Genomic DNA, 11,465 nt, shown 5'->3' on the forward strand with positions numbered 1-11,465 from the left:
TTTTCCCAAGAGACCAAACTTATCCATAAACTATTAAATTGACTCGAGTGTCTAAGGAGTATTTTGTAAAGCGTTGATTGTCACATAATTATGTGATAGATTAATCGAAAAATCAATAAATAGAGGATGGGCACTACTGCTGCTATTGCAGGTAGTAAAAGTGTCGGATTCATCGAACGACTAGCTATGTTCAACTTTCGTATAATTTCGGTGAGATGTAAAATTCTAAAAATGCCATGCTAATTTAAAAATAGGGTAATTATGTATTTACTAAGAACTAACTAACGTGGAATTTCGCCATAAAGTAAAAAAATAATTAAGAACTACAAATTCATCCATATAGAAAAAAAATGTAACTAAGAATTATAAAATGTTATATATATTTTTTTTTATTTCATATGACTGCTTAGTCTTCTTTTTGTTAAATTACTTTTGAAATTTTATTAAGTGGAAGCTTTTTATCTACAAAGTTTTCTAGGAGAATTTTTCCGAACTAAAATTAAAATGTACCTTAAAAAGTAGGAGCTAAGTCACAATGAGCGTAGGATTATGAAGGGTATAATAAAGTTCAGTTATGAATAAATTCAAAATATATTTGAGGTACAAAATTAATGTTTAATTATCTCCCAATTAAGTTTCTCCCTGGCTAAATCGCTGATTAGAACCAATGTAATTTGCGAAAATAAAACCACACAAATAAGGATCCCAACGTGGATCACATAACTTTAAAATTAAACTAATTTTGATATGTGTTACAAAAAGTTGTTGTGGCTACTACTTTCGCTTGCTGATGGCCCCATCGCCAATGCGATCGTATTTGCCCGAAAGGCGGCCATTGGAGCGATCCGCCTGCTGTGTGGAAGTCTTGAGCCGGCGTTCCTGTTCCTGACCTCTGTCCCGTTCCCTCAAGCGCTCCTTTTCCCGCTCGCGATTCCGATCCACTTGTCGCTCGCGTTCCCGTTCACGTTCATTAGCACGACGTAGACGATCCCTTTGCTGCTGCTGCTGCTGCAACTGGGTCCAGTCGTATATAAAGTCGTACTGATGGTTCAGAGATCGCAAGAGAATACCGAAGAGTTGGCGCAAATAAACATGATCCGGTGGATCCTTGAAGCGAAGATTTCGGGTGTAGGTCATCAGCAGCGCAAACTCGGAGGGAAAGCCCTTGCAGAGCTCCGCAATCGTAACGCTGCTCTTCTTGGCCAATATCTTCTCGTATTTCTGCTTCTTGTTGGCGGCCGTGATACCCTGCCAGGGCAACTTGCCCAGATTAAAGTACATGACGCAATAGCACAGGGATTCCATGTCGTCCCTTCGGGACTGCTCGACTCCCATCTGGGCATTTATCGAGGCGTAGCGAACGGTGCCCGTGAGATTGCGATCCTTTCGGTAGGGGATATGGGTATGCGAATCGCTGTCCTTGTACCTCTTGGATAGGCCGAAATCGATGAGGTACAGCTTATTGCTTTGCTCTCCCAGACCCATCAGGAAGTTGTCAGGCTTGACGTCGCGATGTATGAAACCGTGCTCATGGACGCACTCCAGTCGCATCAGCAGTTGATCGGTCAGCATAATGACCGTTTTCAGGGAGAATCGCCGCTTGCAGAGATTAAGAGCTCCTCCAACGAAGGACCGAGCAGCTCTATGACCATGGCATTGAAGTTCTGCTCGCTGCCAAAGTGCAGCAGTTGAGGGAATCCTGGACTGCTTATCATCTTTTCGTACACCTTGGCCTCGTACATCAGTTGCGGATACTTGGCATCGTTCGACTCCACTTTGATGGCCACCTCGGACCCATCCTTTATGCTCAGTCCCAGATATATATCGCCAAAAGATCCGGATCCAATCGGCTTCATCACCCGATACTTGCCGCCAATTAGCTGGTTCTCCAGTTTTAGCGATGTGTTGGGAACTCGACCCGTGGGTAGTGGCTTTTGCTTTTGGGCCATCGTGTCGACCCCAGGATTCCCAAATCGATATCTTCCCAATCGGATTCGCTTCTTCGCGAAAGCGTCCTCAGATTGGGAATACGAATTGCTCAAATATAAGATATTCACTTTGTTTTTTTTTTTAATTTTCTACGGGTGACTGTTCTTTTAAGCCGGATTTTGACGTTCTGGGCATTTTGTTTTTTTGTTCACCACGAACTGGCTACGTTCCTAAAAGACTGACTAAATATATGAAAACTTTTATTGAAATGGAAAAGGTACCTTTGCTACAAAGAACTACAACATATTGTATAACATTACAATTCCAAACATAAATTCATCAAACACTACTGTCACCATTCATCAGCTAAAAACGGAAATTAAATATTAAGAGTGGTAATGGGAAATGCAATAATTTAATGCCCCACCATTATAATGGAAATAAGCTGAATATAAATATGAAATTAGATCATTAGCTTATCATTTTGCGGAGTGAATAAAAGTTGGAGGTGGGAAAAATGGGCTGGCAGAGAGTGAAAATTAAGCGCTACTAAAAGTAAATAAATAATGAACAAACACGCGCAGAATGAAGCATTTATAAAGCCGCTTACAATCAACATAATCATGCCCCTGATGATGATGATAATAACAATGATGACGATGATGCTGTCTCTGAAGTGTTTGTGCTGTTGGGTTTGTAGTTGTGGAGGTGTATGGATGGGTGGGTTTCTGTGTGAGTGAAGACAATGCCCTGGCACAACAAAAGCAAATTAAATGCAGGTGTGTGTGCGTGTATTTGGGCAGGTGCATTAAATGCTATTACCACTGCTCTTATGCTCTTCCTTCACCAACTCAACCCATTCCATTTCGTCCCAAAGGCAGCAGCACCTTTCACTTGGCAACGTCCATTGTTAATATTTTCAAGACAAAAGGCCACACTAAAACAATAACTAAGCACGCATTAAGTAGTAAGTAAGTAGATGACAATACCGGGAATTTTCAAGAAGGTGTGGGCGGTGGTTGTCCTGTCGCTAGATGAGTAAACCGAATCGGGCGGCATGGCCATGGAGGTTAGTTATGTGCGCACCAAAGTACTTTTGCCCAAAAACGTAGGAAATAGACATAAAAGCCAAAGCGAAGCAGCACAAGTATCAAGAAGCTGCTGCAAACGACGAAGACGTGGCAGCAAATAAAATAAAACAAATATAATGAGATTTCGTGCAGCGGGTGGAGGAGCAGCAAAAGACCACTTACAAAAATAGATAAAAACTGTACTTAAAATAATTAAAATACTTTAAAATATTCTATTTACATACGATATTATGTTGATTTCAAGCAGTTATTATAATTATTTTTTTCTTTTAATAAACTATTTTGCAAAATTATTTTAAAGTTTTTAATAGTATTTACTTTTAAATGTTGTCTAACATTTTACACTGTGTTTAAAAACAAAAGGCTTAAAATTAAAAGGTCATATATTTTCTCGCAGTGCAAGCGCCTTGAAGCCGCCCAACAAGCATAGCATATTTATCAGCGCCGGCCAAAGCAGCAGCGCAAAGATGGCGTCGCGGGCTATCTTTTGTCTGTCTTGTGTGCGAGTGTGTGTGTCTGTGTGCGCTAGCTCACTCTCACAACAACTAAATTTATTTTAGTTTTTACTATTTGCCAAGCACAAACGACAAACGGCGAAAAAGCAACGCCAAAAGTAACACAAGGGACACTGCAAAGTCGGTGCATCTGCAACTGTGTGTTTGGGCCAAAGTATTTGACACAGACAAACAAAGCTCACGCTCACACACAGAATCGAAACTATACACGCTCACGCAGACACATTTTCACTTTTCAAAAAACATAGCGCACAAAAGCCGGCTGAGGACAAAGGATATTATAAATTACATACCAAGTTTTCTCTTTTTTCCTGTTTTGTTTCTTTCAGCCTTGTCGCCTGGCCGTGTGTGTGTGAGTGTTGGTAAGTGGGTGTGTGTAATTTGGTGTGTTATTGTTGCTGTTTCTGTTGTTGCCGTTTTACACTAGTTTCCATTTTTTGTCTCCCCCCGTCCGCCGCCGGTTGTGTTATTATAATTTTAGCAGTTTATTTTCTTTTGCTATGCAAACTTAATTCCATTTCACTGTTTATGTGCTTACACACTTGTTCAACTTAAATATAGCTTAATACAGGGTGTCCGCGTTTTTTTAATATGTGGTTATTTTTTTTCTCTTTCGTTTTAGACAATATTTTTTTGGAATTGAATGAACAATTTTTTTAAGAAAATTTAACAGATCTCAAAATTTATTTGTTAAGAAAAAACCATATTTTGGAAAGGCTAAAATACACTTGAATGGGTTTTAAAAATAAAATAAAAATAAATTGGAAAGGATATTTTATATTTTCTTCGAGTTGTGCACATTGTTTTTAAATAAATAAAAATTATTGTTGTTAGGTTTAACTGCTACTTTTTTAAAGCTTTTGTTCTGAGCCATAAAATTGTTACTGAAAATAGTTTGAAATGAAAAAAATATTTAACAATAAATATGGAATTAAAATTTGACATTAACAAAATTAATTAGGGTTCTCTCAGGCTTTGTAGTCCTTCAAAAACACCCTGTTTGCTAGCAATCAAACAAGGGCAGCAGCAACACCAACAACAATAGGAGCGGCAGCAGCATCATCTACAACAACAGCAGCAGCAGCAACTACAACACCACGATTCCTGGGCAATGTGAAGCACAAAAAAGTGGTTACCCCGCACAGTCAAAAGTCTGCTCGTCTGGGCAGATTGGACGGACATTATTGCTGCCGCAGTCGCAGTCTCAGCTGACGCAGCAGTCAATGTTGCTGCTGCTGCTGGCAGCGACTGTACCAAACGTAGTACGCAAACAAAACTCACACACACAAAAAAGAATAGAGAGAGTTTTATATGTACAATTGTACATTTCGTCCTCCCAGAAAATCTGTTTTTTTTTTTTTTGTCCTCCAGAAGTGGGGTTGGTTTTCCTGTGGTGCGTCCCACAGGCTATAGACTCTGTCGGGACTATAAAAATGGATTTTTATTATGTTGCTGCCGTAGCTTTTGCTGCTGCTGCTGTTGCTGTTGCTGCTGTTTGTATGTTGCCATTGCTCCTGTTATCTTCGTTGGCAGAGTTTTTCTCTCACCTTGATGTTTGTAGGTAAAAGCCAGAAATACCAGAGAAACTTTCATCCAGCTTCATTCTGGGTGGTGAATGTGTACAGATAGAGCGCTCCCTTTTGAGAGCTTGTTTGGGTTAAGCTTTGGGCCAAAGTTTGTTGCTTAAGCTGCGGTTTTGGAGAGGCTGAAATACACTTTAGTGGGTTTTAAATTAAAATAAGAAATTTTAAATGGAAATTTTAGTTCAGGATATTGAATCATTTGATATTTGCAATATAGAATACTTGTAAGACATTCCTCGAGTTTTTCATATTTTGTTTTTATTAAAGTAGCTAAGTAATAATTAGTATTTTTTGCAGCTTCTGTTTGACCCATAATTGCATGTATGTAAAATGTTCGGATACAAAAAAAACAAATTTTTTTTTCAACAAACATATAGTTTTTAGTGATTTTATAAACAATTATTTTAAACGACTTTACGTAAACGTTCGGTAGCCAATTTCTTTCAGTCTCTTAGTGCCGTATATCCATTGAGAGTGTGTTTAGTTTTTTCTATTTCCACTATGCAAGCATCGTTCCCAAGATCCTACAAATCTATTTCAGTCGACTATCAAAAATCGTAAAAAATCATAAAATCGGCATTCCATTAAGTTCTCTATAAAATAATTCACTCGAATCGATGAGTGAGTCTCGTTTCAGAGGAGCTTCCACTCATATCGAAAGCCGGCAGCAACAGTCTGCTTGTGTATATGCAAGCCTCACACAGGCACAAACGCACACACCGATACGGGCAGCATCAGGCGGAGTATATAAGTATATATCTATGTAATAAAGAGGACCGGGCCCAGGACAAGGCCCACAGGACGTGAGAGCTTGCCACCACCCCTCAGCACAGGGCACTATTGGGATTAAGTCGACGGCGGCAGCAGTACACTGTGTGTTTTTTTGTATGTGTGAGTATGTGTGTGTATGACTGTGGGCTAGTGTGTGTGTGAGCAGGATGCTGTGAGCGTATTTTGTATTATTTTGTTTTTGCCTTTTGCCATTTTGTACATAAATCACCAGCAGCAGCAGCAGCGAAGTGAAACTGAGGCCGCAAACCGAGGATGCTGCTGCGCAGCTGCTGCTCTGCTCTGCTCGCAGGATGTGTCTGTGTGCGTGGATGTGCAAGTGTGTGGGTAACAGTGTGAGTGTGATGGTGCCGCCATTTGGAATTTTTCGAAATTGGGGTTCGCTACAACAAACGCATTTCGTAGTAGACGTTTAGGCGTCAACTAGTGCGCTTGGTGCTGCGCTTACACGTAAAGCACGCTCAGCTCAGGAGAACGCTGAATCTGAATCTGAATCTGAAGCTCAGGCAGAGGCTGTAGCTGAGACTGAGTCCTGCCAGGACCTCCTACACCACTGAACGGCGACCAACTAACACCCAAACGCCAAGACTCACACTGACAGAGGAGACCTAACCAAAGAAAAGCTTCATTCAGACATAAAGACCGTAAAATACATTTCAAATTACAGTCGTCTCTTACGGACAATCAAACAAAGAAACTTTCATTTCGACAGCCACACTGTTTTTTAAACCTTCCTAAACTAAATATATACATAGAATTAAACGAAACGAAAAGTGAAATTGCTGTGCCAAAAATGAAACATAAAATTATATAAAAGTGTCAAGGCCCAATGCCAAATGGAAATGGCCAAGAGCTCTCTCCTAAATGATTAAATCAGTAATTGATTTTAATACCGTTCTCGACATTGTGCGCGTTATGTAAAATATTTCCATGGGTATGTACTTGATGTTGTAATGGAATATACGTCTTCTATATGTCATGCCAATTTTTGATGTGTTTTTTAATGTCAATGTCATTTTCGTTACTGTCGTTGTTGTTATTGTCCAAAGTAAAACTAATTGAAAAAACACAGCCAATTAAACCACGACAAAGAATTATGATGACAACATTTAATGTATTGAGTGAGTATGAAAAATTCTTTATATAACAGACCAATTAAAGCTTTTTGCTTTAATTTAAATATATATTTTTTTTAAATTGTTTTATTTAATTTTGTTTAGTTTATTTTTTGGCTCAAAAGAACGTTTTTTGATTTCCAGATAAATACATCAGTTCGTTGCTTCGAGTTTTTTTATTGCGTTCTAAGTTGAAAAACAATTTTTTGGCATTGTTTAAAAATGTTGTGATAAATTTTAGATGGTCGGACAAGATATACATTCTTCGGTAAAACATTGTAGTCACGTAGAACACGCAAAACTTACATAATAAAATTAGGGTTCCTGGGAATAGAGATCTTTAATGACCTAAAGAAAAAAAGTTGGTTGAGCAAACCCAATTTGCTGCTGAAATTACAAATCAAATATTGTCTCAAAGACTGGGAATGAAATCAAGTATACGACCAGGGGAGAACAGAAACGGAAAAGTGCAAACAGAAAAGTTTCAACGAGCTGAATTTGTACAACTCATCAAATATTCCTTAGCCGTTGCTTGTGTGGGCGTGTGTTGAAACTACGGCAACTGCAGGGCCAGCAAGGACAGCACAGGACATCGGCAACGCCGAGTCCTTCTTCGAGGACAAAAAGGGGGCGCGGTGGATGTGGAGGTGGCGGACGGGCAGCCTGTCGTAAAATCGAGTTCATCGTGAATTCGAAACGAGAAGCCACAAACGGCAGGCAACCCTGTGAATCTCAAGCACTCGCAGGATGCTGGCTATCCTCGCAAACACACATACACCCACAAACCTACACACATACACTCACAAAAACTCACACACAGACACACTCAAGCGAGTGTCATGCGTCGTACGCGATGTCAAGGACCGCACCCAAAAAACTTTTTTCTCGCAACGCGAATTTCTGACGAGCTCTGAGCTCTGATGGACGGATGGATGGGTTTTGGGTGCCCGTCTACTGCCGTGAATTTGTAGGACCAACTTCTCTTTTCGCGAAGTATGCACTGAAAGAAAATATGGCTTGCACAGCTTGCGGAGTTAGTAAAAGCACAGTTCAGAACAAATATAGTTTCCAAAATCGAGACAACAATTTCTTTGTCTATAATATAATATTTTTTTTTAATTAATGTATCAGTTGTTGGGCACTAAGAATACACGATTTAATTTATACTTTGGAAAAAATATTCATTAGGTAAATTTAAATTTATTTAATTAAATTGTGTTTAAAATTAGGTTTTTATTTTTAAAATCCTAAGTTTTTATTAGCAAATGTATATATAATATATAATATAATATATATGTATTTCAAAATTGTTTGCTAAATTAGTTTATAACTCCCTTAAGTAGTAATTTTATTTTAAATAGATTACAAATTCTTTTCAATGAATTCATTTTTTAAGTAATTTTTCTTATCCCTTGCTTGATTGAACAATGACTTTTTGCTTAGTGTTTTATACATATGCCATTATTTATGGTAGTTTAAGCTTTGCGAAGTGTGCGAGCGGAAGGAAATTACATTTTTATGTGTCTCCTAGCCTTCGACTCCCAAACTAAAAAACATTTTTCTGCACATAAAAAAAGAAGAGTGAAACGTGCTTTGCATAAAATGAGAGACGCCCGTGTTTTATTATCCCGCGCATACAAACAACTTGATTCAGTCGGGTTTTCGTTATCTCTTACGCTCGGCTGGCGTAAGAATTTGTTTGCTGTATTTTTTGCACGTATCTCAGCCCCTATTTTGTCCTCGGAGCTTGTTTTTTATGAGTGCTTGCCATCATGGGTTCATTCGCGTTGCTTTTTTGTCCGATTTGTTTTTGGTTGTCTACACTTGCTAGGACATAGCTTTGTGCGCATACAGCAAATGGCTTTTATGCACTTTTTGTCAGGTAGAAAATAGTTCCGTTCGTTTCGCTTTTAGCAAAATGTTTTTCAAGACATTTCTTGCTTCGCTTTCTTGGTGGGTGTGTTTAATATTTTAAGGCTAAAACGTGTTTCAACAGTTTTTAGTTAAGTGCAGAATATTTTATTGGGAACCGAAAATAAGTTTTGGAAAATAAGAATTGGTTGTACAGTTATCAAAGAGACAATTAATACAACAATAACAGAATCAAATAATGTAACATTATATCTTTGTTAACTCCTGACAATAATTTAATTCAAATATATATTTTTCTAATTCTTAATATTATAATAGTGCTTGTAATAGGTGTTTTATTAATATTTTAGATAAAAAAACTGACTACCATTTTTTACTAAAATTAATATTTTAAAATTATTAAAAAGAAAACAAATTGAGTGTTATAGAAAAAAGCTACTTATATTTGCATCCTTGTATTGTTTTTGCAAAGCCTTGGTGACTTTAATTTTTAACAATATAGCTTGCTGCATTTAAATCCTAAAGTGAACTAAGTCAAGCAAATATTTACCCTCCCTGAATTGCTTGAAATAAAGGCAAGAAAAAAATCTATAAAAAAAGTGCTATGACCTCTAACACTTTCATCTTCTTTGCTCGGCAGACAAGCTGGCTTACTTGTGAATATCCTTCCCTTTAGTCATTGCTCCTCTGGGTGTCCTGTTCCTGTCTGAGGTAATAAAAGCCAGAAGAGGACGCAAAGCAGAAGCGAAATCATTGACATTAAAATCATGCATAAGTGCTCATATGGCGGCAATGCGACAGCGACGATGCCAGCAACAACTACAACAAAGACGGCTAATTGTAAGGCAGTGAAATAGAATGACAGTGGGGCAGACTGTGGGGTAAACAGGGGGACCGCTTTATAAAATGTTTGCCATAAAAGCCCAGTTAGAGAAAAGGTATATCCAGGAGTATTACAAAATGCAAATGCTTGGCAAAAAGGAAAGCGAATATATACTTGAACCTTTTTACTTATTTTAAAGTTAAATATATTTTCTATGTTTCTGTTTAACATAATAACTTTTTGTTAAATACTTATTAACTTCAAAAAATAATAAAATGAATTTGTACAAAAAAAAACATTTCATACTTGAATAATAAATTAATCATTATTTAAGTCTATAATTATTTAAAAAAAAATTTTAACGAAACTGTTTACTTGTGTAAGAAGAATGACGAAACATTAAAAAGTATTGAAGGGTTTGATTCTATTTATATAACTATCGCATAATAAGTGTTTTTTTATGTGCTTGCGTTATTAAATAATTTTTTGGTCAACACAAAAATGAGTTCTAAACGAAATTTAAATGTACATCTCTAATTTTTCGTAGGGTATATAAAACTAGCAAAGCATACAAATATAATAAAATCTCTTTTACAATTTAAAAACTCCCTTTGGCCAGCTGGGATGCAACCATTTAATATGCATGTTTTATTTTTGTATCTTTGTTGCCCAATGAAGCGAACGCTAGGGCGGCTGGCAATCGATAAATAGCCATCAAAAAAGTATGAAACGTCGCTGACGGACCAAGCGGAATTTAAATAGCTACTGCGATGACATAGGGCAAAATCAATATAACCAAGGCTGCTCGGAGTTTGTCAGCTGTTTTATTTTCCATTCAGTTCGGCACGAAGGCAGCTGGCTGGCACTTTCCACAGCTGATTGCATGCAATTTTCATTGTTGCTGCTTTGGGCGCCAAATGCGATGCAGGAAAACGCTCAGGGAGAAGATTTTCCCTTACCCTATTGTCCTTTGTGTATATGTGTCACGGGCCACGGGTCCATTGGCTCATGGGTTGGGCCACCGTTTTCTTTACGGCCTATTCAGCTTGCCTTATTCTGCAGTTTCCCGATCAGCTGCTGCATTGCAACAATGCACACAATGCCGCTTGTTTTTCCATCCCCATCTTCCTCTTCAGCCACCCCCCGTCCACTGTGCGATTTTCCTGTGTTGTGCATTTTCCAGATGCAGGCAGAATTTCTTTAGGGCTGTGTGACTGATTCGCTGTTTCTGTGCGTGTGAGAGCATTTGATCGGACAAACGATTTAGTTTTGATTTACAGTTGCTTGATACATTATTATGCACTAATTTCACTAAAATGGCTGTTTTATTAGTAATTCGTAATTTTTTCTTAAACCTCTACAACATTGATAGAAAAGTATATATATTATTATATAAACAGATTAAACTGAGTTATTGAAATTATTATTTTTTATTATAAGTCGAAAATAATTATAGATAACAAATCAAAAATAAAAAAAAACTAATTAAAGGCAAAGGGACCTATTTAATTTTGGTTTAAACCCTTTGGACCTTAGGCGCTCTTGGCTGAAAAATATGCATTGAATCGGACTTTTCTAACATACACTTCAGATATTAATAAAATAGGAAATGCTTTTTGTACATTTTATATATTTTGCAAAATTACTTATTAAAAACCTATAAATCTTTACTATTTTATTACATTAGAATTTATCAAAGAAGGTGGAGTTGTGTGGAATTCTTTTTGGAAATTATTAATTAAGCTATA

At 37.5% G+C, this 11,465-nt stretch overlaps 1 protein-coding gene across 1 annotated transcript; it reads right to left on the minus strand.

Annotated features, from left to right (window-relative positions):
- Positions 1 to 697: 697 nt before the first annotated feature.
- On the minus strand, positions 698 to 2,190 carry LOC128262170 (casein kinase I). The gene is given in 2 exon segments (XM_052996267.1): positions 698 to 1,613; positions 1,616 to 2,190. Coding segments are annotated over 2 exon segments (1,173 nt in total). The 5' UTR covers positions 1,950 to 2,190; the 3' UTR covers positions 698 to 774.
- Positions 2,191 to 11,465: the final 9,275 nt, after the last annotated feature.

This window comes from Drosophila gunungcola, unplaced genomic scaffold (genome assembly GCF_025200985.1).
Source record: "Drosophila gunungcola strain Sukarami unplaced genomic scaffold, Dgunungcola_SK_2 000001F, whole genome shotgun sequence".
NCBI lineage: Eukaryota > Metazoa > Arthropoda > Insecta > Diptera > Drosophilidae > Drosophila > Drosophila gunungcola.